The following is a 26,861-nucleotide window of genomic DNA, read 5'->3' on the forward strand; positions in this document are numbered from 1 at the left end:
TTTTTGTGCATTACTTTCACCATCCTCTGTTCTTCCTGCTACATATATTTTGGGCTTTTTGTCTATGTTCAGTTAAATAAGTTACTCTTTGTAATCTTGTGCTCTAAGCTTTTTGTATTTTATTTGTTAACAAGATACAGCCTTTTCTCTCTGTTATTATCCTCAAAATTCTAGCCTTATTTTGGATTATCTTACTATTATAAGATTTTAAATCTGTGAATGTCCAATGTGGTCATAATTAATTACCGGTCTGAGTAGTGTTGAGCTCTTACCTAGTTTTCTTAATCTTAAATACAAATTACGAAACACAAATTACAAAATACAAAAACTATACAAGGGTGTTTTAAAATAATGTTGGAGGAACATTCAGAACTTCTTTGCAGAACTTCTGAATTTACTCTGCTGATGTCATTGAATTTGTTTCACAACTGAAAATTTCCTTGCTGGGCTCGCAGATTTATACATTGCTATTTGTGGCTGTTAAACTCCCTTTTCCTACCAATGATTGTCATTAGGTACTTTGAACAAGTAAAGCAAACTATTATTTCCTATATGATCTTGCAGAAATAGTTATAAAATTATCTCACAAACTAACGGCTTTTGCTCTGAAAGGATAAAGTCTGTTCCCACCACTTTGCTCAGATAGAAGTATAAAATTGAATATGGACAATACATTTTGCTGGATTTTGCCTTTAAAAAATAACTAACTAATCATTGCAGCTCTATTTACAATAGCCAGGACATGGAAGCAAACTAAGTGTCTATCATCGGATGAATGGATAAAGAAGATGTGGCACATATATACAGTGGAATATTACTCAGCCATAAAAAGAAACGAAATTGAGATATTTGTAGTGAGGTGGATGGACCTAGAGTCTGTCATACAGAGTGAAGTAAGTCAGAAAGAGAAAAGCAAATACCGTATGCTAACACACATATATGGAATCTAAGAAAAAAAAAAAGGTCATGAAGAACCTAGGGGTAAGACGGGAATAAAGACACAGGCCTACTAGAGAATGGACTTGAGGATATGGGAAGGGGAAAGGGTAAGCTGTGACAACGTGAGAGAGTGGCATGGACATATATACACTACCAAACGTAAAATAGATAGCTAGTGGGAAGCAGCTGCATAGCACAGGGAGATCAGCTCAGTGGTTTGTGACCACCTAGAGGGGTGGGAGGGAGGGAGACGCAAGAGGGAAGAGATACAGGAACATATGTGTATGTATGGCTGTTTCACTGTGTTGTAAAGCAGAAACTGACACACCATTGTAAAGCAATTATACTCCAATAAAGATGTTAAAAAAATAAAATAAAACATTCATTAGTATTAAAAAAATAATAACTAAGTCTTTAAAGTAATTGCAGTGATTTTGGAACTGTGGTTGTCTGACCTTGTTAAAGACAGTATCTCAGGGAAAACCTGTTAGACTTTTTTTGATAATAACATGTTGCAAATATTTGAGCTACCTGCAATTTTGAGTTCTCCTGTTCTAGCAAAAAAAGCAGTGAAATCTCTTATTTTTTTGTCCAGTAGTTTTGTCACCCTCTTGCAGTTCTGAGCATTTAAACATCTAATGGATTATTTTTTTCCTTTGGACCTAAGAATCATTTTGAATGCATTGGATGGACTTATTTTTAAATCTGAAGTTACATATGTTATTCATATATATTGACTACGGTCCTTAAGAATAGACAACTGTTTTTTGCCCGTTTTTTTTTTTTTTTTTTTTTTTTACGGTACGCAGGCCCCTCACTGCTGTGGCCTCTCCCGTTGCGGAGCACAGGCTCCAGACGCACAGGCTCAGTGGCCATGGCTCACGGGCCCAGCCGCTGTGCGGCATGTGGGATCCTCCCGGACCAGGGCACAAACCCATGTCCCCTGCATTGGCAGGTGGACTCTCAACCACTGCACCACCAGGGAAGCCCCCCAGTTTTTTTTAAACAGCTTTGTTGTTGTTTAGTTTACACACCATAAAAGTTCACTCATTTTAAATGTACAATACAATGACTTTTAGAAAATTTACATAATTGCATAACCATCACCTCCATCTAGTTTTGGATCCATCACTCCAAAAAAATCTCTCATGCCTGTTTGTGATCAATCCTCATTCTTACTACCATAATCCAGGCAACCACTATTTTTCTTTCTGTCTCTATAGATTTGCCTTTTCTCTATAGATCTGTTATAAATGGAATTGTACGATATGTGGTCTTTTGTGTCTGGGTTCTTTCACTTAGCATAATGTTTTCAAGGTTCATCCACGTTGTAGGCTATATCAGTAGTTCCTTTTTATTGCTGAATAGTCTCAGTTCTTCCTAAACAAGATCAAGCCTTGAATTTGCCTGTAAGTAGTTATTATATGTTTCCTCCACTTTATGCCCAGATGTTAGGATTGTTAATATTGATAATTATTTTGCCGTGAGGGGAGTAAATTAATTTAAGTGTGATCGAAAACCTTAAATTAATATACAGTTACTTCATTTTTAACATACACTGTCAATATGAGTAATCCTATATGGGAAGTCTGATTTTCTCCTAGGTATTATTCATTGTTTCTCTCATAGACTTTTACGTGAAGAGTTTATTTAAACTCAGAATGGTTGTCCTTTGTGATATAAGTTTAATACAGTGTTCAGGTACAGAAGTGTTTAAGACTTAATTAATGAAAAATTTTAGAAGGTTGTATCTTAAAAATTGATTTCAAATTATATTTTAATATAATAAAGAAACATTTTGGCAGTTTGAAAGACACTTTTCCCTACTTTAATCTACAAGTTACAGTTTCTTGCAGTAACCTGTACTAATATTGTAAAAAGAACAATTGGGCAGTTAAGCCAACATTAATGATACCCTCAACATTATTTTGATACTGCTTTAGATTTGATATACTTTAAAAAGTCCAATTAAATAAGCAGAATTTTGAGGTTCTTTCCTCTTTGATTTCCTTTTCTCCCTAATCCTGTGTTTTCCAAAATCATCCAATCCTATAAATATTAGATTTTTTTAATTGAAAAAGTCACATTTTTTGAATTGGCAACATCCCCGTTTGTGCTATGTAAAATAGATGAGTCTGGTCTTTAATCTACCTACAACTGGTGTGAATCTCTATAGCATTAGTTATATGGGTTTTGGGAGGGAAGTATGTGGTGGGGGGTGGTGGAGGGAGGGCTGGGATTTTTTTTTTTTTTTTTTTTTTTTTTTTTTTTTTTTTTTTAGCATGGCACATTTTCAAACATTTTTCATGTGCTTAGGTACATCCAAGCAGAAGTCCAGTTCCCTGCAGGTAGCAGATCAGGACGTACTGCCACCTTTTCACCCATACCAGCCTTTGGAGTGCATAGTAGAGGAGACTGAAGGAAAACTGAATGAACTGGGACAAAGAATTAGTGCTATTGAAAAAGCACAGCTTAAGTCATTGGAGTTAATTCAAGGTGAACCTCTGAACAAAGATAAGATAGAAGAACTTAAAAAGAACAGAGAAGAGCAAGTCCAGAAGAAGAAGAAAATACTGAAAGAACTGCAGAAAGTGGAAAGGCAGTTGCAGATGAAAACACAACAGCAATTTACCAAAGAATACTTGGAAACCAAAGGTCAGAAAGACACAGTATCTCCACACCAGCAGTGCTCTCATAGAGGAGTCTTCCCAGAAGGGGAAGGAGATGGTAGTCTCCCAGAGGATCACTTTTCAGAGTTACCTCAGGTTGACACAATCTTATTTAAAGATAATGATGTTGATGATGAGCAACAGTCTCCACCATCGGCAGAACAAATTGATTTTGTCCCAGTCCAGCCTTTATCATCTCCACAGTGTAACTTTTCCAGTGAATTAGGTTCTAATGGGACAAATTCTCTTGAACTTCAGAAAGTATCAGGTAATCATCAGATTATAGGACAGCCTCAGATTGCTATTACTGGACACGATCAGGGGCTGTTAGTGCAAGAACCAGATGGACTAATGGTTGCAACTCCAGCCCAGACGCTTACCGACACTCTTGATGACCTGATAGCAGGTGGGTTAAGAAATATACCTGTAATAATTTCTCTTTAATCTTTGTGCTCAACTTCTTTACATGACTTTCCAAAAACACCAACTTGGTATTTTTCCATTTTAGAACTATCTTTATAAAATTCCTCATTTCTTGAGGTGTTTTGGAAGTGAATTTAACTAAACACTAACACACAAAAGTGTGTTTTCCCTCTTTTTTGTTGTTTGAAAAAGCAAAGAAATAAAGTTGCCATGATCCTTTATTTTAGACCTTTGGTATAAAAATCACCCTGTGTTGTATCTTGGGTAGGAGATCTCAAAATAGAATTTTTTTGTAGGCTTTAGAGATAATCATATAAGATTAGACATTTAATTTTCCTGCTGGTGATTTTCATATTTGGAAATCAGAATTCTAAATCGCATTGCTTTTTATTTATAATTTTATTAGATCAATTTAAATATTTCTAATTAAAAGGGATGTTCAGAAAAAAACTATAATTATTCCATGTTTTTAAAATATTTGTGGTTAGAAGATCATTGTCAACTTGATAACGATTTGGAGACTGGGATTTTTGTATTAACTGTCTTGATGAAAGCACACAGACAGACACCACACAGACACAGATACACACACACACACAGCAAAGCAAAAAAGAAACCAGCCTTATAAACTTACAGTATATGTTTCTGTTTATTGTTGTGTGGAAAATTACAACTAGATATGAAATGAGGTGCACAAGTTTACTTTCCGTTTCATTGTCCTTGCAGCAGTGGGAAAACAGTGCAATTAATCATTTACCTTCCTAAAGATGGCTGGTGAAAGTATCACCTCCATGAGAGCCCAGTTCAGAAATGCAGCCAGAATGGCTGTTGACAGTGGATGAAGACCAAGAACTAAGATGTAGCTGGAGTGATATTCAAAGGCAGGCCAGTCCTCTGTCTCTTGATTGCAACATTTTTTTTCTTTACTGTTGTCTGTTTCTTCTTGTCATATTCTCCTCCCCTCCTCCCATCCCAGTTATGCTATCCCAGTTTCCTTTCTTCTTTTGTGAGCCTTTAGTCTTCCTAATCTTTACTGAATCTTTTAAAATGTGGAGTAAGATTACTTAATTCAGGAATTTTATTGGGCATGTGTATGACTTCGAGTGGTTATAGAATTGTAATAGTGCCTTTGAGGCTCCTCTGATATGTAATAGGTATTGCTGTGCAGAGGAGGAATGTCTTAGTTTTCATAAAGAAAATAAAAATGCTGGGAAATGTTTTAAGGAGTTAGATTCTTTATTCTTTACTTTTGTTTTTTGTATCTTCAGCCCATAGCCACTTAACTCAAATTGACTTTGTGTCATTAGCATTGCAGGTTGTTATAAATTTTGAATAAACTCTTATAGTTCATTTATGGTTCTGATTTCTAATCTGGTAAAAGCAGATATTGGAGTGTGAAGTATGATTATAAATAATAATGATGAAACTGGTGACCTGAGAGTAACATTTTTAAGACTTAGGGTTCTATAAATATCATTATAATGTTCCTAATTAAGTACTCAGTTTGCAGTTATGAAACCTACATTATTGATCGGTTTAGTTTGTTGGAACTTAGGACCTGTCCTTTTTTTTAAAGGAGAAACAGCTCTAAAGGGAACTTGTAGGTGTTAACTTTATGGTAGTATTTACTGCTGTTTCTTATAGAGGAGGTCAAATTCTGGTTATTTCACTGAAGTATTTGTTAAATTGAAATGACCTTTTACAAAGTTCACATGACACTTCAAAAATTGGTTTAGAAAACATCTTTTAATTATATTTAACATTAATATAAATGAATAAAATTTAATTTCTCTTAGACATTAATGTCTAGTGACAGTTGGCCCACCATATTGTACAATATTTTTTTATTAATATACTTCAAAGTATAAATCTGTCAATACATTAAAAATTACATATTTTTTTCTCTTTTTTTTTTTTTTTTTTTTTTTTGGCTGCTTGGCTTGTGGGATCTAGTTCCCCGACCAGGGATCAAACTCAGGCACCCAGCAGTTACAGTGCCTAGTCCTAACCACTGAACCTCCAGGGAATTCCCTAAAAATTATCTTCGTTTAAAAATTTTTTCATTTTGCTGAAGCTTACATTTTAAAATATATAGCAATAATTAGATTTTCTTTGTTCAAAATGATGACTTACCTCAAAATTTAAAACTTTATTAAGTCTTAAGTTTCTCTTAATTTCTTAATTGAAGATGAAATAAATTAAATAAGAATGAATTAGGTAAATACCTAATTCTATGATTTTATGATATGTTAATATACCAGTAGAATTATAGATCAGACCAAAGATATAATTAATTTTACCTAAATTAAATCTAGTTATCATGCCTCATAGTTAATAAAAGAGAGGAAGAGAGGTTACTGTACATCTTACAATTTTACTTTAGATAATATTCATATATAATAGCAATAAGTTTCACTCTTTAAATATAAGAGTATTTTTCTTTATTGCTATTCTACTCTCAAAATATTAGTCATGATAATGAGTTGGTTAGGTACATAATTTATTAATGTCATAACTTGACTAGCTGACTGACAGCCATAACTATATAGTCTTAAACATATCATACTTGATATAGTCTCAGCCAGAATATATGTATACTCTTGATTGGAAGCATGGTTGTTCAGGTCCATTTCTTCTGAAATTAAGTGTCAGGCTTTTAGAAGTTATCGTAATAGCAAGTGATTCTCAGTTCAGATGTCTAGAATTAAGGTCTGAAAATAAAAAGCAATTTAAAGAAATTCAAAATAGCTTTGACCATTGAGCAGTTCTAGAAACATCTAGTAAAATTTTCAGTGTTAATATATAAAGAAGCTTCGTTAAAAAATCAACTAATACCACTTTATTTACATTTATTGCGCACTTACCATGCACCAAGCTCAGTGCTAAATGCTTTTATATACATTATCTCATGGGCTCTTTATAGTAATACTATAAAATAAGTCCATATCCCATCTCTGTTTTTCTGTTGAAAACTGAGGCTAATGGAAATTAAGTTGCTAGTAAGTGTTAAGATTCAAACTCAGTTCAGCCAATTTAAGAACCTTAGAAGTAATATGCATGCATCTGATTCAACTTGAAGTTCTGAGTTTATATTAAAGATATTATTTCCTTAGACTTCTAAACTCTACTAAATAACAATTTCCCTTATTGTTTTTATATTAAGATTTGATGTGCATGTAAGGTTTAATATAGTTTTGTGACTTGAGAACATTGTTACTATTGTTGACATCTTAATAGGCTCTCTTCAAACAAATTCCAATTCCATAGTATCTTGCTTTAAGTAATCCTGTGGTAGTCATTTTAGGCTTAAGAATAAAAAAGTGATTAGGAAATTATCTTTGAGGGAATTTACAGTAAAATATCTTTAAGTAATAATTTCTAATAGATGTTAATATTTTATTTATAGATTGTTATTTATATGGAACTATTTAATAAAGTTACTATTATCTAAAACAGATTACAGTGATTTAATTTCTTAAGGCCTTGCAACATAGTTTACATATACCTAGTATCTGAGATGTTTATGTAGTAAAGTTTATTACTATCTTCTATATTGCCTACAAAACTATCTTAAATTTCATAAAGAATTAAGTAAAATATTGCACTTATTTAGTTCTTCTATCACCCCATTTTAGGATAGTGCATAAATTTAATTTGAATTATGTAGTGACTTTGGTGGTAGTGATCTGTTTTGGTCATTTTCAGAGACATTTTGTTCAGAAATAGAAAACATTTTAGGATTTATGAAAAAAATTTCATAGTCCTGGTATAATTTTGTCTTCATAAAACCTTTATTCCACATGTACTTTTAAAATCTTTGCTACTTTCTAGTTTTATCTTTAGAACTTTTCATATGTAATTAATCCTATTAGAGTCATCTCTGTGGAATGTTTCTGATTGTCATTATTACAGGAAGGAAAAAATGTCTTGAGGATACTGTTGTACAAAAATGTACAATCAATGTAACAATACATTTTTGGTAACAGAGCTGTTAAATGTACAAAAGTATTTTTTAAAAACCAACTTTGTAAAAAAGTCTTTTATAACATCACATTCTGGCATAGCACTCTAGTCAACTATTTTAAATTTTTTGAATATCTGTTTATCATAATAACAAAAAGAGATAACATGAATAAACAAATTTAATGGTAGAAAAGTAATTCTTTAGTAAGATACACGATAATTATATGACTACTGTTAAAATCTTACTATTACAAAGGTGCCATATATCAATGTTTAGTGTCTTGTTTCTGGAACTGTTTCCAAACATATTAGCTGTTTTGAGGAGGCATAACAAAATACTATCTGCTTTTAATTCATTCAATGACAAAAATTTTTAAAGCTTTGTTTTCATTGTGCGTGTTCTTACAGGCAAAAAAATATTTATAATAATCATTTTTATTTGTATCCATATTAGTTAAATTTTGTATATTTATGTGGTGACAGAAGCTGTAGAAATTCATATTATCAAGATGTGATTTAATATATATTTGTTGAGAGGGGGGAGGGACAGCTCATGTAGAAACATGTCTGAACATCTTAAAATTTGCTGTTATTTAAAGCATACTATTAAATACAGTGTAGTACTATAATAATAGTGTAGTACTATTAGCATACTACACTTATCTTTCATACTTGTGATCAGTATCCTTGATTGGGATCCAGTCATATCAAAATTCTAGAGAGAAAGCATTCTCCAATCCTTGAAATGCTTACATTTTTCTTTAAGACCTGTGTGCTTTTGATTGACTTTTAGTGTGGGTAAGAAGAAGTTATTGCCATCATTGAAACTTTGTTGTCTTTTTCTGTATTATTAATGATTATATGTTTTTTCTGAGTTTTTTCTTTCTTGAGTGAATTGTAATGTTTTTATTTTTCAATGCAGTGATTAATAGTACTGAAAATCCTATAAAATACCTGATAATTATATATACTAGGCACTTACCATACCAAACACTGTGTTAAATACTTTTTGCACATTTCTCATGGATAATTCACAACATCCCTCTGAGATAGGTCCTATTTCCCTCTTCATGGGGCAAACTCCATCTCATGAAAGAAAAGAAATATGCAGAGACATAAAGATATAATTTCATTTAATTCAGTTTCAAACACCAGATTTTGAGGTCCCAAATAAAAGTTCCAATGTTCATTTTTAAAATAGTTTGAATTTCAGACATTGATTCATTTTAGCAAATTTTCAGAGTAAATATTGAATTTTAAAAACACATACGCTCTGCTATTTATGTGAGAAATATTCTAACTTGTTCTTCCCCTTTTTCTGCTGCTTCTGCTTCTTTTTTCCTTCTTTTTTTTTTTTAATGCATTGTCCTCAGGATGTTTTTATCTAATTGCCTTTTACAAACTAAGATATAAAATTCCTTTTTTTTTAGTTGGAAACTGTTTTCTCCCTATTGACAGTATAAAAGGCTACCATTTGTTGTATATGCACTAAATATCAGGTACGATACTCGATATTTTACTTCATTATCTCAAGGGGTTTTCCCAACGACCTTACAATGGAAGTACTGTAATTATCCTATTTTACACATAAGGAAATTGAGGTTCAGAGACGTTAAATTACTTGCCCAAGATCAGAAAGTCATTGGTAGAACTGGGATTCAAACATATGTCCATCTGACTCAAGCTTGTGATTTAACTACTACATTATATTACTGCTATAGAATTTTCCGTTTTCTATGTTTTTCTGTACACAAATGACATTACTCTTTTTAGTAGAATTCAGCAATATGAATATTGTTTTTCAGCTGTGAGTAGCAGAGTGCCCACTGGTTCAAACAGTTCCTCTCAGACGGCAGAATGTCTTACACCTGAGCCGTGTTCGCAGTCTCCAAGCAATGTGGCTTCCCAGTCTGTGCCTCCTGTGTATCCTTCAGTTGACATCGATGCACATGTGAGTAGACTGCTTTATTTATTTATTTATTTATTTATTTATTTTATTTATTTATTTGGCTGTGTCGGGTCTTAGTTGCAGCATATGGGGTCTTCGTTGTGGCATGTGGGATCTTTCATTGTGGCGCGTGGGCTTCTCTAGTTGTGGCGCATGGGCTCCAGAGTGCCCAGGCTCAGTAGTTGTGGCATGTGGGCTCTCTTAGCTGTGACCCACGGGCTCTAGAGCACATGGGCTCAGTAGTTGCGGCGCGCAGGCTTAGTTGTCCTGCGGCATGTGCGATCTTAGTTCCCCGACCAGGGATTGAACCCTTGTCCCCTGCATTGGAAGGTGGATTCTTAACCAGTGGAGCACCAGGAAAGTCCCTAGACTGCTTTATTTAAATTTATTTTGCACATTCTGATTTTCTTTGTTTGGAAAGGGAAAGATTCATTGTAATTAATTGTGAAAATAAATACTATTTGCTCTTCAATCAATAACCCCATTGTAAACAGAAAAAAATCTAAGTTTTTTTTCCTTTTCCTAGACTGAGAGCAACCATGACACAGCATTAACACTAGCTTGTGCAGGTGGCCATGAAGAACTTGTATCTGTACTTATAGCGCGAGATGCTAAAATTGAACACAGAGACAAAAAAGGTAAGAAATGTTAGTGAGAAATAAAGTTGGAGAGTAATTATATCAGAAAACAATTTGTTTTTTACTATCAATAAGTGGTTCCTAGACTATTCAGTGAAAGAATGGGTTCGCATATTTCAGTTAAGAATATCTGGATTTGTTAATCTACAGAGCCAAATTATTCTTCAAAAATTCAAAAATTAGACTGTAGATCATCAAGGAAGCAAGTTGTGTTTAGCTTTCTCCTTAATCTGAAAGTAGAGCATGCAGAGGTATCAAAGTTTATTATGAGTATAAACTTTAATAGTTGCGTTTGACTTAGCATTTTCTTTTTATCAGGGGTTTATGGGATTTTGTCACTAACAAATTAGGGTTTAAAGCAGTTTTATGTTAAATGATTATAAGTATCTGCCCTAAAGACCTTTTCCTACTAAAATAACAGAGAATTAGAAACAGTGCCTTAATATGTTAAAAAACACAAATTTGACTGAGATTTTTATTTTCTGATTTAGGTTTCACACCACTGATCCTGGCAGCAACAGCAGGACATGTTGGAGTTGTTGAAATCCTTTTGGATAAAGGTGGAGACATAGAAGCACAATCTGAACGAACTAAGGATACTCCGCTTTCATTGGCATGTTCTGGTGGACGTCAGGAAGTATGTTAATGTTAATTTTCATTTTGTAAACATTTTACTTGTATTTTAAATATGCATATGCTTAGTAATTTAGCTACATGAATAAAACTTGCATGTGTTTTGACATGTTCTATATATTAAATTTAATGAGAATAGTAAATGCCGTTTTAAAGAATCTGTTTCTTGCCTTTCAGGCAAAATAAAAATTCTCATCATCCTTACGTTTATTGGGATTCAATAGAGCACGGTCCTAACACATGAAATGCAAATTTATCACTCAATAATTGAGGAATAGAAACAGTAACAACTTGTTATTTCAGTATGATTGGAATTTCATAGCTCTGAATTCCTTGGTATGAAATTGAATTCATTTCTGTAGTGCTGATATTTGAATATTTAGGGTTTAATTAAAATGTTAGGTATTTAGACAAGGAAGTTGTAGGTCCCATTTCTTTGTGCTTCCTTCATTATAAGATGGACCCTTGGTGTAAACTAGATTTCTCTGTTCATATTTTACTTTGTAGGTAGTAGACTTGCTGCTGGCTCGGGGTGCAAATAAAGAACATAGGAATGTGTCTGATTATACACCACTGAGTCTAGCTGCATCTGGAGGATATGTTAATATCATTAAGATTCTGCTTAATGCTGGGGCAGAAATTAATTCAAGGTATCTATCACCTGTTTATTTTATTACTCATGATTAGTAAATTATTACCTTGGAATTAAGTGTTTTCCCCTAAATATTTGGACAGATACCATTTTTAATTAAGATAGTACTAAAGTTGCAAGGCCAACAGTTATTCCTATAATGTACTTATAAGTAATCAAAGCTTACTTCAGCTAACATTGCTGTTTTTAAAGGGGTTTCATTTCAGAAAACACTGTTATATATAGTTGGAAATTTATGGCCTCTGAATAGGGATTATGTTTTAAATTGTGAGATTTTCCTACTTCTAATTATTAGTCTTAACAAATAAAATCTATTCATTGGCGTTAGAAACCTTTCTTCTTACTGAAGCTTTTTTATTTTTTATGTTCTCTATGCTTTTTAAGAAAACAATAGGCAACATATTATTTTAATTTTCTAAGCACATTTCCCCCACTTAGGACTGGGAGTAAACTAGGTATTTCTCCCCTGATGTTGGCTGCAATGAATGGACATGTTCCTGCAGTGAAACTGCTGCTTGATATGGGTTCAGACATTAATGCCCAAATAGAGACCAATCGGAACACAGCTCTCACCTTGGCCTGTTTCCAAGGACGAGCAGAAGTAGTGAGTTTGCTTCTGGACCGAAAAGCCAATGTTGAACATAGGGCAAAGGTAAGCATTTTATAACTTGTTCTCTACTTCAGATATATTTTTAATAGAAAGAGCAACTTAAATTGAATGTACTATTTTAAATTGTCATAAGTTAAAACTGATACCCCAATGCAGGACTGGAGAATAGTGCTATACAATGTGTCACTGACCATTGGTCAGTGGCACACTATCACCATTCATGAATTTTATTAAAGACAGTGAAGAAAAATAGAATCAGTACTTTTTTCCAGCTTCAGCCTTGAGTGGCTTAAAGAACTCCTTTAATGAGGCATGTGCTTACCATTGGTAAAAACCCCAAATCAAAAAAATTGCTGCAGGGACTTCCCTGGTGGCGCAGTAGTTAAGAATCTGTCTGCTAATGCAGGGGACACGGGTTGGATCCCTGGTCCAGGAAGATCCCACATGCCACAGAGCAACTAAGCCTGTGCACCACAACTACTGAGCCCACGCACCACAACTACCGAGGCCGTGTGCCACAACTACTTAAGCCCACGTGCCTAGAGCCCGTGCTCCGGAACAAGAGAAGCCACCACAATGAGAAGCCCGTACACCACAACAAAGAGTATCCCCCACTCGCCACAACTAGAGAAAGCCTGTGCAGTAACAAAGACCCAATGCAGGGACTTCCCTGGTGACACAGTGGTTAAGAATCCACCTGCCAATGCAGGGAACACGGGTTCAATCCCTGGTCTGGGAAGATCCCACATGTGTGCCACACTACTGAGCCTGTGCTCTAGAGCCCACAAGCCACAACTACTGAGCCTGTGTGCCACAACTACTGAAGCCCACGCGCCTAGAGTCCGTGCTCCGCAACAAGAGAAGCCACCGTGATGAGAAGCCTGCACATCGCAACAAAGAGTAGCCCCCGCTGGCCACAACTAGAGAAAGCCCGTGTGCAGCAACGAAGACCCAACACAGCCAAAAATAAATAAATAAATTTGTTTAAAAAAACCAAAAAATAAAAAAGACCCAGTGCAGCCATAAATAAATGAATGAATGAATGAATGAATGACTATTAAAAATAAATTGCTGCATAGATTATACAATTAAGACAACTAAAATCTAATCTGACCACGACAGATTACTTTTTGTATTACAAGTATTCAGTGTGACCCATTTATCTAGTAGAAGTCCTAAAGAAAGCCATATTATTTTGGTAATGATACCAGTAGGAAAGGTCTTCTGGTGAAATAAATGTTGGAGACTAATGAGCAAAGACACATGCATACAATTTATAAAATGATATTTTAATCTATTTTACCCAAGTTTGAGTAGCATTTAAGGAATTTATCCTGGGTTATTTAGCAAACTGCCTTTTCAGATAGAGTATATTCTAAACAAGGTAGAGTATATTCTGAACAAAGTTTTCCCATTGAACACTGTGCCATATTTAATTTTCTTTTTATTTGTTTTAATATTTCTGCTTGTTGTGCAGAGAAGTTATTGTCTCATGTAAATTTATAACAGTAGAGATGTTATGAAATTATTTTTTTAGCATGAAATTGTTTATTTTTTTAGCATATTTTTTTTTATTTTTTAGTATAAGAGAAATCATTCTAGCATGTCTAACTGAACCTAACAATTTTCACTTGCTGTTTAGTAAAGCTTAAGAGTGAATGTTGCTTAGCTCTCCTGTGAGAGAAAATCAGAAATAGAATACACTTATAAGTCAATGTTTCAGTCCCTTAAAGAAATTAATATAATTTACTCACATAATTTTTTGGTTTAAACAGACTGGTCTTACCCCCTTGATGGAAGCTGCTTCTGGAGGATATGCAGAGGTTGGAAGAGTTCTCCTAGATAAAGGAGCAGATGTCAATGCCCCCCCTGTGCCTTCCTCAAGAGATACTGCTTTAACAATAGCAGCGGACAAAGGTCACTACAAATTTTGTGAGCTCCTGATTAATAGGTTGGTAAATTTTATATTTATTTATAGAATTTCTATGATCCCTTTCACTTTTCAGAGCCTTTACAGTTAATAAAATTGTTTTCCTTTATTGACATTTTAAAGAACAGATTATTTGTATGATATTTTATAAAAGATGAAAGACAAATTAGAGAAAAATAGAAAAAGTCAGCCTCTTCTCATAGGAAATAAACTATATTAACATTATTTGATTTTTATAGGGGAGCCCATATTGATGTTCGTAACAAGAAGGGAAACACACCACTTTGGTTGGCATCCAATGGTGGTCATTTTGATGTAGTGCAATTGCTAGTGCAAGCAGGTGCTGATGTGGATGCAGCAGATAACCGGAAAATCACACCTCTTATGTCAGCATTTCGCAAGGTAACTTGATGTGGGGGAAAAAGGATAGAATTTGTTTAAAACTACTAAATTTTAAGTTGAAATCGTGAGAAAGATAAATTAGTCTTGAGGAATTGACTCTGTTTCTATATACAAACCTTTGCTGTCTTTCCACTTTGTTTGTGGCCAAATCTAAGAGCTATATGGTAGTTCTCTATAAACAACTTGGTTGTTAAATCACTTGGTGTCTTGACTAGTTTTGTTATGTTTTTGTACATAAAACGTGAGATTTAAGGACAGATATTATATGTAGATGAATGTTTTCTCTACCTAAAGAACAAAAACAAGTGGACTCTCATAAAAATTTATTATACCTCCTGTATATATTAAGCCTTACTTATCTGCTCTATTTTACAAAGCTTTCCCATTGCAATTGTGATTAAATGTAAACTACTTAATGTGGCTTACAAAGCCCTGCATGATATGGCTCATGCCAGCCTCAGACCAATCATTTCTACTCCCCTTCCCCTTTGGTCACTATACTTCAGCCACTGGCCTAGAATGCACTAAATTTTTAAATTCCTGAGGGCCTTTGCTCACTGGTTTTCTTTTCCTGAAATGTTCTTTCCCTTACTCTTCACCTGGCTCACTTCTCTTCATCCTTTAATATCTACTCATCCTTAAATATCACTTCTCAGAAAGTCCTTTTCTAACTCCCAATCTGAAAAGTTTCTCTTGTTCTCTTTTATAGTTCACTGTTATTTTCCTTATCTCATTTTGTAATTACACATTCAAACATGTATTACTTTTTTAATGCCCATTTCCCCAGTTAGACTACAAGATCTATGAAGGCTAAGATTCATGACTGTCTTCTTCACCAGTGTTTATACCTAGTTGTTCAGCTCAGTGCCTGACACATACTAGATGGTCAGTAAATAGCTATTGAATGAGAGCAGTGTAAGTTATGAGTCTTTAAAAAAATCTTAAATATTTCCCTTTTTTTTCAATTTTTTCTTTCCTTTTAATTGAGGTATAATTTATATATAGTAAAAACACAAATCTAAGGTACATGAATTTTGATAAATTCATACACCTATGTAACCCACACTCCATAAAGATATAAAATACTTCCGTAATCCTAGGAAGTTTCATCATGCCCATTCTCAGTTAATTCCCTGCCCCAGAGGCAGCCACTTTTCTGATTTTTGTCACCATCAGACTAATTCTTTTTTTTTTTTTTTTTTTTTTTTGCTGCACCATGCAGCGTGTGAGATCTTAATTCCCCAACCAGGGATTGAACCCGTGCCCCTTGCAGTGGAAGTGTGGAGTCTTAACCACTGGACTGCCAGGGAAGTCCCCCCATCAGACTAATTCTTTTTTTTTGCGTTACACGGGCTTCTCACTGTTGTGGCCTCTCCCGTTGTGGAGCACAGGCTCCAGATGCGCAGGATCAGCGGCCATGGCTCACGGGCCCAGCCGCTCCACGGCATGTGCAATCTTCCCGGACCGGGGCACGAACCCCTGTCCCCTGCATCGGCAGGCGGACTCTCAACCACTGCGCCACCAGGGAAGCCCCAGACTAATTCTTGAAGATTAAACGAACTTTAGTAGGAGGGTAAACAATGCAAGTTTGGTTATGTTAAAATAGATGTACTTATAATTGATTACAGATCATCCAGCCCCTGATAATGGCATTTAGAAAGTGTTTTGCCTAGATTCAAGTCATAGAACTCAAGATAAATATGACAACCTACCTCGTTTAGTTTTGTAAGATAGAGCCAAAATAATGCTTTGAAATCTAGAGCATCTGCTTTGTTTTCGGACTAATTTCCCTTTTATTTTGAGATTCATTTCACATCACCAATTTTTATTTTACTAATTGATTTATTCTAGGAGATATATATTTTTTTAAGTTTGTCTATTTTCAATGGGACGTGGGAAGATTAAATTCAGGAGAAATGTCGTTTGGTCCACCATATATTTCCCAGCATGTTGTACTTATCGTTTTCTGTTTATAAACTCAACACTGTTTTTATTTTCATAATTTCAATTTTAAGTTTAGTAAACTCTCAAGTGTTACTGTACCTTTTACCCTTAAGTTTTTAAGCATATGGGCCAATTTTCAAAGTATTCTTTTGTGTATTTTTTGTTATACTTCTTACAGGGTCATGTAAAAGTTGTTCAGTATTTGGTGAAAGAGGTCAATCAGTTCCCTTCTGATATAGAATGCATGAGATACATAGCAACAATCACAGATAAGGTAGGTTTAATATGCTGTTGAAGCACATTTTTGTTCTTTGTTGAATTATATGCCAGAGTATATGTTAGCAGCCCGTTCTTTTCATCCTCTATGAGACTGATCATCTGATTTTTCTATGCTTTAGTTTCCCCATTTGCAAATGAAGAATGGGTATATTTTTTATAAATTATTTTGAGATTTCCTTCCTATTATGGACCATAATTACAGTGACTGCAGCTAAAGTTTATTACTAGACTATTAGCCTGATTAGAAAATTTTCTAAGAACACAAACTTTTTAGAAAATGGTACCTTATTTTGATTTTTCAATCAAAGACTAGACTCAAAGGATAGCTTAATTTGGTTTAGTGAATATTCAGTAATTTGAGGCTTTAAGCCCTGAACTTTGGTATACTTATCAACTCAAGTTTTATTGGCCTGTTTATGTGTTCCTATATTTATATAATTCCATTTTCCACTATAGGAACTGTTGAAAAAATGTCACCAGTGTGTTGAGACAATTGTGAAGGCTAAAGACCAGCAGGCTGCAGAAGCAAATAAGAATGCAAGTATTCTTTTAAAGGAACTTGATCTGGAAAAGGTGAGTGGGAAAAATAATTTTCCTTATTAGAAATGGTTGAAAATCTAGCAGAATAAATTTGCCACTGATATGACCATAATCTTAACAAAATCTCTTTTTAAAAAATGATTAATAGGGCTTCCCCGGTGGCGCAGTGGTTGAGAGTCCGCCTGCCGATGCAGGGGACACGGGTTCGTGCCCCGATCCTGGAAGATCCCACATGCCGCGGAGCGGCTGGGCCCGCGAGCCATGGCCGCGGAGCCTGTGTGTCCGGAGCCTGTGCTCTGCAACGGGAGAGGCCACAGCAGTGAGAGGCCCGCGTACAGCAAAAAAAAAAAAAAAAAAAATGATTAATAGGTTATCAAACTACCATCAATTTTTTGATTCTGACATATACATAAAAAATATTTTTAACCATGTAAGTGAGGAATTAGTTTCTGAGCAGATCACAATTTTCCAAATGACATTACTGCCTAAGTGGTTTTAATATTAGTCTGGGAAGAAATTTTTTTAAACATTGGAAATCTTTTGTTTATTATAAGATCCGGGCTATAAGTGGTTTATTAGATCCTTAATTAAAGAGTAAGTGTCTGAGTTTCCTAGGATGTGTGGTAGTATAATGGAAAAAGTTAAAAAAAAAAAAGTTGCTTTTCTGAGGCTCAGTGTGCTTACCTGGAAAAGGAGGGTGTTGTTATGAACCCAGAAGTTATGTTAAAAGAATAAATAGCATAATCAAGTAGAGTTATTATAGGAATGCAGGAGATACCTTAATATTAAGATATTTTGTTGATGATAAAAGGAAGGAAAAAGATCATTTTGAGAGATGCTAAAATTTTGACATGAATTTTTAGTTTATTAAAAAAAAACCAAAACTTGTAAGTTAAAAACAGAAGAAAAAATTGCTTACAAATCAATGAGAAGGGGATTTCCCTGGTGGTCCAGAGGTTAAGACTTTGCCTCTAATCCCACATGCCTCGTGGCCAAAAAACCAAAATATGAAACAGAAACAATATTGTACAAATTCAATAAAGACTTTAAAAATGGTCACATAAAAAAAAAAACAATGAGAAAAAGATAACTTGCCCAGAATGAAAAATGATCACACAAATGGGCAATTCACAGAAGAAATATAAATGTTCAATAAATAGATGGAGAACGCTCAACTTCATGAATAAACAAAGAAATGCACAGTGAAAGAGTGATTTAAATTTCTTTTACCAGATTAGGAAAACTTAAAATTTAAAGGTTTGATAATAGATATTGATGGCTAGGGTATGGGGAAATCAGCATTCTAGTATGATTTTTGATGTATGGTATAAATTAGTATAACTATTAATGGAGATGATTTGACAAATGCATTAAATTAAAAAGGGTGCATACTTTTACTCCAGTCACTCCTCCTCTAGAAATTTAGCCTAAGGTAAATACTTTGACAAATGCTCAAAGATGTGAATATACAAAAGGACATTCACTGTTAAATTGCTTATAACAGGGGGAAGAGTATAAACCTTAAAGTTTTATCATTAGGAAATTAAATAAATTTTAATACCTCCATGATAAACTTGATTACAGTTAAAATCAGAAGGGGGAAACTAATATTAATTTTAAAATGAAGTTTGAAGTTTGATGACTACTAAGGTCCCTCCTGTGTTCTATAATTTTTATTTTTGTGTAACTACCCAGGGATATGGTCAGCAATTCCTTAAACAGCCGTTTTGCTCTTATGCCAACCGAGGGATGAAACTGCATATTCAGTTAACAATTATTTTTTCTCTTAATGCTCAGCCCCTTTCTCATTTACATAGGGGGTTGACAGACTTTTTATTTTTTTATTTTTATTTTTTTTTGCGGTACGGGGGCCTCTCACTGTTGTGGCCTCTCCCGTTGCGGAGCACAGGCTCCGGACGCACAGGCTCAGCGGCCATGGCTCACGGGCCCAGCCGCTTTGCGGCATGTGGGATCTTCCTGGACCGGGACACAAACCCGTGTCCCCTGCATCGGCAGGCAGACTCTCAACCACTGCGCCACCAGGGAAACCCAACTTTTTATTTTTTTATTCTTTATTTTTTTAATTTTAATTTTTTTGGTTTCGCCTCGTGGTTGTGGGATCTTAGTTCCCCAACCAGGGACTGAACCCAGGCCCTTGGCAGTGAGAGTGCAGAGTCCTAACCACTGGACCACCAGGGAATTCCCAACAGACTTTTTCTATAAAATGCTGAAGAGTAAATACTTTAGGCTTTGTAGGCCCATACAATCTCTGTCATAACTCCTTGACTCTACTGTTGTAGCACGAAAGCACCCATAGACAGTGCCTAAATAAATGTGTTCCAATAGAACTTTATTTATGGACATCAAAATTTTAATTTCATAATATTTTCACATGTCACCAAATATTCTTCTTTTTATTTTTTCAACCATTTAAAATGTAAAAGTCTTAACATTCAGGCCATAGTTTGCCAGTGCCTGATTAGATAAATAAAAATGTTAAAGAGTAACTTATGACTCAGAATGGTAAATTATAGTTTTGAGGAAAATGCTTTACTTAATTACCAGGACAACTGGACTTCATTGACAGATTCTTATGGTGAGCCTTTTTTAGATAATTTCCATACAAATATGAGTAATTTGATGTGTTTTCTGTTTGTTTTGAATTTTCATTATGATGTGAAGTGACCATTACCATGTTCCCCTGTCTAAAAAAATATATTTTCTAGTACTAACCAAAGCAAAACTATAAAGTAAGGCAAAAATAATTTCTATACTGGCCTCCTGTGGATATTTTCATAGTGAAATTTGTTAATACCTTATAAAAGTATAATAGCTGTGTTTTATTTTTTTTAACATCTTTATTGGAGTATAATTGCTTTACAGTGGTGTGTTAGTTTCTGCTGTATAACAAAGTGATACAGACATATATCCCCATATCTCCTCCCTCTTGCTTCTCCCTCCCACCCTCCCTATCCCACCCGTCTAGGTGGACACAAAGCACCGAGCTGATCTCCCTGTGCTATGTGGCTGCTTCCCACTAGCTATCTATTTTACATTTGGTAGTGTATATATGTCCGTGCCACTCTCTCACTTTGTCCTGGTTTACCCTTCCCCCTCCCCCGTCCTCATGTCCATTCTCTACGTCTGAGTCTTTATTCCTGTCCTGCCCCTAGGTTCTTCAGAACCTTTTTTTTTTTTTTTTAGATTCCATATATATGTGTTAGCATATGGTATTTGTTTTTCTCTTTCTGACTTCCTTCACTCCGTATTACAGTCTTTAGGTCCATCCACCTCACTACAAGTAACTCAATTTTGTTTCTTTTTATGACTGAGTAATATTCCATTGTATATATGTGCCACATCTTCTTTATCCATTCATCTGTCAGGGGACACTTAGGTTGCTTCCATGTCCTGGCTATTGTAAATAGAGCTGCAATGAACATTGTGGTACATGACCCTTCTTGAATTACGGTTTTCTCAGGGTATATGCCCCGTAGTGAGATTGCTGGGTTGTATGGTAGTTCTATTTTTAGTTTTTTAAGGAACCTCCATACTGTTCTCTGTAGTGGCTGTATCAATTTACATTTCCACCAACAGTACAAGAGGGTTCCCTTTTCTCCACACCCTTTCCAGCAATAGCTGCATTTTAGTCAAACAAATGCCACATAAATCTATGGATTTGCCTATTCTGGACATTTCATATAAATGGAATCAGACAGTATTTGGTCCTCTGTGACTGGCTTCTTGCAATTCATAATGTTTTCACGGTTCATCCATGTTGTAGCATGTATCAGTACTTCATTATTTTTTTTTTACTGCTGCATAATATCCCATTATATAGATATACCACATTTTGTTTACCCATTTATTAGTTGATGGACACTTAGGTTGTTTCCATTTCATAGTATACCCGTTTTTTGTTTGTTTTATTTTAACTTGGAACACTTCATGAATTTGTGTTTCATCCTTGTGCAGGAGCCCTGCTAATCTTCTCTGTGTTATTTCAATTTTTTTAGTATATATGGTGCTGAAGTAAGCATGGTGTACAAGTTTTTGTATGAATATGTTTTCATTGGGTATATATCTAGGAATGGAATTGCTAGATCATATGGCAGTTCTGTGTTTAACCATTTGAGAAACTTCTAGATTGTTTTCCAAGGTAGTGGCACCATTTTATGATCCTACCAGCAGTATATGAAGGCTTCGATTTCTTCACATCCTCACCATGATTTGTTTTTATCTGTCTTTTTGATTATAGCCATCCTAGTGACAGTGAAGTGGGTATCTCATTGTGATATGATTTGCTTTTCCCTGATGGCTTGTGATATTGAGCATCTATCTCTTCATGTGTTTATTAGCCATTTGTATATGTTGTTTGGAGAAACATCTATTCAGATCCTTTGCCCATTTTTTAATTGAGTTATTTGTCTTTTCATTACTGAGTTAACGAGTTCTTTATAAATTCTTGATACAAGGCCCTTACCAGATTAGCAAAAATTTTTCACCATTTTATGGGTTGTCTTTTCACTTTATTGATGGTCCCTTTGAAGCACAAAAACTTTTAATTTTGATTATGTCCAGCTTACCTATTTCTTCTTCTGTTGCTTTTATAAATGTGTGTTAAGACTGACATCTATGGGAAACCCCATGTATCATAAACAAAAATATCATTTCATTATTTATTTTAAATTACTGCCTTATTGATAAAATGAGATACCTACTTTATTTGCAGTCAAGAGAGGAGAGCAGAAAGCAGGCTCTTGCAGCTAAAAGAGAGAAAAGAAAAGAAAAGAGAAAAAAGAAAAAAGAGGAACAGAAAAGGAAGCAGGAAGAAGATGAGGAAAACAAACCTAAGGAGAATTCAGAACTACCAGAGGATGAAGATGAAGAGGAGAATGATGAAGATGGTGAGAAATGAACCATCTGAATTATTTATAAAATTCTTCTGTGTTTATCAACATCATTTTGAGTGCTTTTTGCTCTCAAAACTCTCAAAGCTAATTCTAGTTAAATATTCAGTTACTTTAATCTGAAATAGACAGTTGACTTCCATAGTAAATACTTCTAAATATTTTACATTGTAAAGTGACACAGAGAAACAGAAGGGGGAAGGCAAGCACATAATTTGAAGACATTCAGTTGTAATTTAAGTTCCCCTGTAAAAACATTATGTATGTCCTAAAAGTGATACAGTAAGAGGTTTGCCAGCTTTTCTTCAGGTTCTTCTCTACCCTCTCCTTCCCCAGTTGGAAACTGGGAAGAGGTCCAGTTCCTCAATAAATTTTTAACTAAGGTTCAGTCTTGAAGCTATATAGGGTTGGGGTCCATTACTCTCAAAGAGTTGTTTATTGTACAGTCTGGCAGTGGTTGTAGTAGGCAAATAATTTTGCTCTATTTGACTTCTAATTCTAAAATGCTATTTGAAAATTTTCTTAAATTCAAACTATATTGTGATTTTTGGTTAGTTTATGAGACTAGCATTTCAGATCTTAAGAATGTTAATGTTTTATACCAAGTTAGATATCAAAATATGATATAGTATATTTATTCTCACAACAGTAAAGATTTCTTTATTTACTAGTGAATACTAGTAAAAGGAAAATATGACCTAAGGGTCTGAATTATTATGAATTATTAGGTATATTCTGTCACAATTTGTTTTGAGATCTGTGGCTCTCAGTGTGATTTTTATCCTTTTTCATAATTTCAGTGGAGCAAGAAGTTCCCATAGAACCTCCTAGTGCTACCACCACCACCACAATCGGAATCTCTGCAACATCTGCAACATTCACAAATGTGTTTGGGAAAAAAAGGGCCAATGTTGTGACAACTCCCAGCACCAATCGGAAAAATAAGAAGAACAAAACAAAAGAGACCCCTCCCACTGCACATTTAATATTACCAGAACAACACATATCCTTAGCACAGCAAAAGGCAGATAAGAATAAAATAAATGGAGAACCCAGAGGTGGCGGTGCAGGTGGGAATAGTGATTCAGATAACTTGGACAGCACAGATTGCAACAGTGAGAGTAGTAGTGGTGGTAAAAGCCAAGAGTTAAATTTCACTATGGATGTGAATTCCTCTAGTGATAGGAGATACCCCTCACTGCTACTCCATTCCCAAGAGGAAAAGACAAGTACTGCTGCTTCCAAAACTCAGACACGGTAAAATTTTCTGACTTGTTAACTCTGCACCTACCTTTCCTTTTTCATGCCTGGCACAAGAACTTGAAGTAACATATGTTGTGTTGAACAATTGAAGTCTACCACATTACCTGTCTTCAGCATTTAAAACTGAAATTCACCAGTGTCCTCCTTATCATGTGCTAGTTATGCAATGAGATTGTTAGAACTTTTGACATTAAACTTTGAAGCTGAAAATATTAGCATTCCTTGATTTTAACTATGTCATTTTTATTGATTATATATAGTCCTTTTGGCTTCTGAATCCATTTTAATACTAAAATAAATAATGGACTCTTTACCCTATTTCTATTTTTCTGAATTGTTAATAATTTTATGTGCCAAATTTTTTTTAACAAGGTTTTTGGGTTTTTTATATAAATTTATTTATTTAATTTTGGCTGCGTTGGGTCTTGCTTGCTGCACGCGGGCTTTCTCTAGTTGTGGCGAGCAGGGGCTACTCTTCGTTGCGGTGCACGGGCTTCAGGGCACAGGCTCTAGACATGTGGGCTCAGTACTTGTGGCTCGCGGGCTCTAGAGCGCAGCCTCAGTAGTTGTGGTGCACGGGCTTAGTTGCTCTGCGGCATGTGGGATCTTCCCGGCCCAGGGCTCGAACCCGTGTCCCTGCATTGGCAGGCGGATTCTTAACCACTGCGCCACCAGGGAAGCCCTAGTGTGCCGAGTTTTAATTCAGATACTTCAGCAAATCTCTTGAGTTTCTATCTTAAAATTTATCATTTATTGGCCTTGATATTTCTCTTTTCAGACTTGAAGGTGAAGTGAATCCTAATTCCTTATCAACAACCTACAAGTCAGTGTCGTTGCCATTAAGCTCTTCAAACATAAAGCTGAATCTGACTAGCCCTAAAAGGGGGCAAAAAAGAGAGGAAGGGTGGAAAGAAGTTGTTCGAAGGTAAGTAGTATTAGTCTCGTCTTTTTAACTTTTCTCCTCTTGTGAGATGGTTATCCAGTTAATTAATGAATAATTTGAATGTGGTTATTATATTCAATTGCAGTGCCATACTATATCCAGAGTAGGCTAAAGCAAAATTAGAAACAGTATGTAAATTTTGTATGCATATTTTATATGATACAAGAAATGTTGGCTTTAGAATAACAAAAAATATTTTATTAAAACATAAGACATACAGTTTACAGACAAACCATACAAAAAGTCACAGGCTTCTTAAGGGGAAGATTCAATTGACAGCAAAGTCACAATGCTATTTGTGAAGGCTATGATGTTTGTTTAATGGTCCCATTTTGATTCAGACAAGTTTGTCCATCTACAGCATTTAAATAAAGTTAGACTTCGCTAGAGAATCTGTATCTGCTTTTAACCAATGCAATTAGATCACCATAAAAGGGGAGGGGGAAGAGCCCATAAAATTAAAACTACCTTCTCCCTCAAAAAAAAAAAATAAAGACAAATACCAACGCCCCTGTAGCTAACTTTGACAACTCCCTTCATTCACACTGCTTTATACTTAAACCATGATGGGGGAAATGAATAAAAGCAGAGAGGAGCCATTGCTTTTAAATGTTTCACACAATCCAGAAGGTATTTCTAGCCTCTGCTCATGCTTTACAACAGGGAATCAGGATAAGACATAGGTTTGCTAATGTGCACTTAATCACCAAAGGACTAAGATGTCTGAGTTTTTATTCTATAATTTTTCTAAGACTTTGTGTCCATTAAAAGCAAACAAAAAAGGAAGAAGTCTTGGCAGAACAGAAGTGATGCACACTTAATGATCAGATTGATTTAAGTATTATTCAGCCTAGTCTATGCTCTAGCTTTCAAAATAGCTAAATATATTCTTCCCTATTTGTCTACATTAGGATATTAAATTTTGATCATGAAATGTATTTTAGAGTCTACAATTGGGTATTCTTCTGGAAGGTATAGTCCAAAGTTTGAGGGTCCCTTCCTCAAGGAGGGAATCCTGGCAGCCAGCAGTGACCACATGAAAATAATGGGTGTTGCTCTCATTTGGTTCTGCCGGCAAACACTGGCTTTCCTTGATAATCCTGCAGGACACCCAGGCCATCTTGTCAGATCCCAAAATCAGCCTCTGGTGTTTTCTCACACAAATGGAAGTCCCAGGCTCCACTTGTGGATTGCTTTTTATGTACAAATCTGAGGCTTTACTTTTTATTGCTAAGTAAAATTGTTGACACTGATAAGCTGCCTTTATTCATTTTCAGTATGGAGTTTAACAATGTGGTATGCATTATTTTAATTTTGAAAGTATCAATATATGATCATTGCAGTTTAGTTAACATGTGATAGTTTATGCAGATTTGAATGCTGAGATCATGAGTGACTTAAATATAATTTTTTTAAATGGCAGTGTGTTTTTTACCTTTACTAAATTAAATTCAATATAATAAGAGGTCAGTTTCTAAAATAAAAACTTCTAATAATTTCCTCTTTAAGGTTTGAGAAATACTATTCTACAAATGTTCATGATCATACTTACTGAAACATCTTTTTTTAAAAAATTTATTTATTTATTTTTGGCTGCGTTGGGTCTTTGTTGCTGTGCATGGGCTCTCTCTAGTTGTGGCGAGCAGGGGCCACTTCTCCCTGCGGTGCACGGGCTTCTCACTGCGGTGGCTTCTTGTGTTGCTGAGCACGGGCTCTAGGCGCATGGGCATCAGTAGTTGTGGCACGCGGGCTTAGTTGCTTCGTGGCATGTGGGATCCTCCCAGGCCAGGGATTGAACCCATATCCCCTGCATTGGCAGGTGGATTCCCAACCACTGCACCACCAGGAAGGCCCGAGACATCTTTTTTAATAGACATTTTGATTTCATAAGCTTATGTGTGGTCTTCATTTTGTAGGTCAAAGAAATTGTCTGTTCCAGCCTCAGTGGTTTCCAGGATAATGGGAAGAGGAGGATGCAACATCACTGCAATACAAGATGTTACTGGTGCTCATATTGATGTGGATAAACAAAAAGATAAGAATGGCGAGAGAATGATCACAATAAGGTAATTGTGAGATACATATATATTGTTAGTTCTATGAGGAAATTAAATTTTATTAGAAGTACATTTTTGTTAGGTATGGTACAATCAAGGATTCTGTTTCATGGTAAAG

General features: G+C 35.0%; 1 protein-coding gene and 1 non-coding gene across 13 annotated transcripts in view; one reads left to right on the top strand and one right to left on the bottom strand.

The window, feature by feature from the left end:
- Nucleotides 1-26,861, top strand: part of ANKHD1 (ankyrin repeat and KH domain containing 1) — a 124,112-nt gene that overhangs the window by 80,937 nt on the left and 16,314 nt on the right. For 9 of the 12 annotated variants that reach the window (XM_060093454.1, XM_060093445.1, XM_060093448.1 and 6 more), the window contains 14 exons: nucleotides 3,256-4,014; nucleotides 9,800-9,945; nucleotides 10,469-10,580; nucleotides 11,072-11,217; nucleotides 11,721-11,863; nucleotides 12,304-12,517; nucleotides 14,251-14,426; nucleotides 14,645-14,807; nucleotides 16,930-17,025; nucleotides 17,487-17,603; nucleotides 22,303-22,477; nucleotides 23,281-23,737; nucleotides 24,522-24,668; nucleotides 26,603-26,752. In XM_060093454.1, coding sequence (XP_059949437.1) covers nucleotides 3,256-4,014; nucleotides 9,800-9,945; nucleotides 10,469-10,580; nucleotides 11,072-11,217; nucleotides 11,721-11,863; nucleotides 12,304-12,517; nucleotides 14,251-14,426; nucleotides 14,645-14,807; nucleotides 16,930-17,025; nucleotides 17,487-17,603; nucleotides 22,303-22,477; nucleotides 23,281-23,737; nucleotides 24,522-24,668; nucleotides 26,603-26,752 — 3,001 coding nt within the window. The remainder of the gene's footprint in view (nucleotides 1-3,255; nucleotides 4,015-9,799; nucleotides 9,946-10,468; nucleotides 10,581-11,071; nucleotides 11,218-11,720; nucleotides 11,864-12,303; nucleotides 12,518-14,250; nucleotides 14,427-14,644; nucleotides 14,808-16,929; nucleotides 17,026-17,486; nucleotides 17,604-22,302; nucleotides 22,478-23,280; nucleotides 23,738-24,521; nucleotides 24,669-26,602; nucleotides 26,753-26,861) is intronic. The other 3 variants (XM_060093455.1, XM_060093456.1, XM_060093457.1) reach the window with 1 other exon arrangement.
- On the bottom strand, nucleotides 21,501-21,610 carry LOC132487250 (U6 spliceosomal RNA). Its single transcript, XR_009531548.1, has one exon. It is a non-coding gene; the product is annotated as a U6 spliceosomal RNA (small nuclear RNA).

Source organism: Mesoplodon densirostris, chromosome 3, assembly GCF_025265405.1.
Source record: "Mesoplodon densirostris isolate mMesDen1 chromosome 3, mMesDen1 primary haplotype, whole genome shotgun sequence".
Classification (NCBI taxonomy): domain Eukaryota; kingdom Metazoa; phylum Chordata; class Mammalia; order Artiodactyla; family Ziphiidae; genus Mesoplodon; species Mesoplodon densirostris.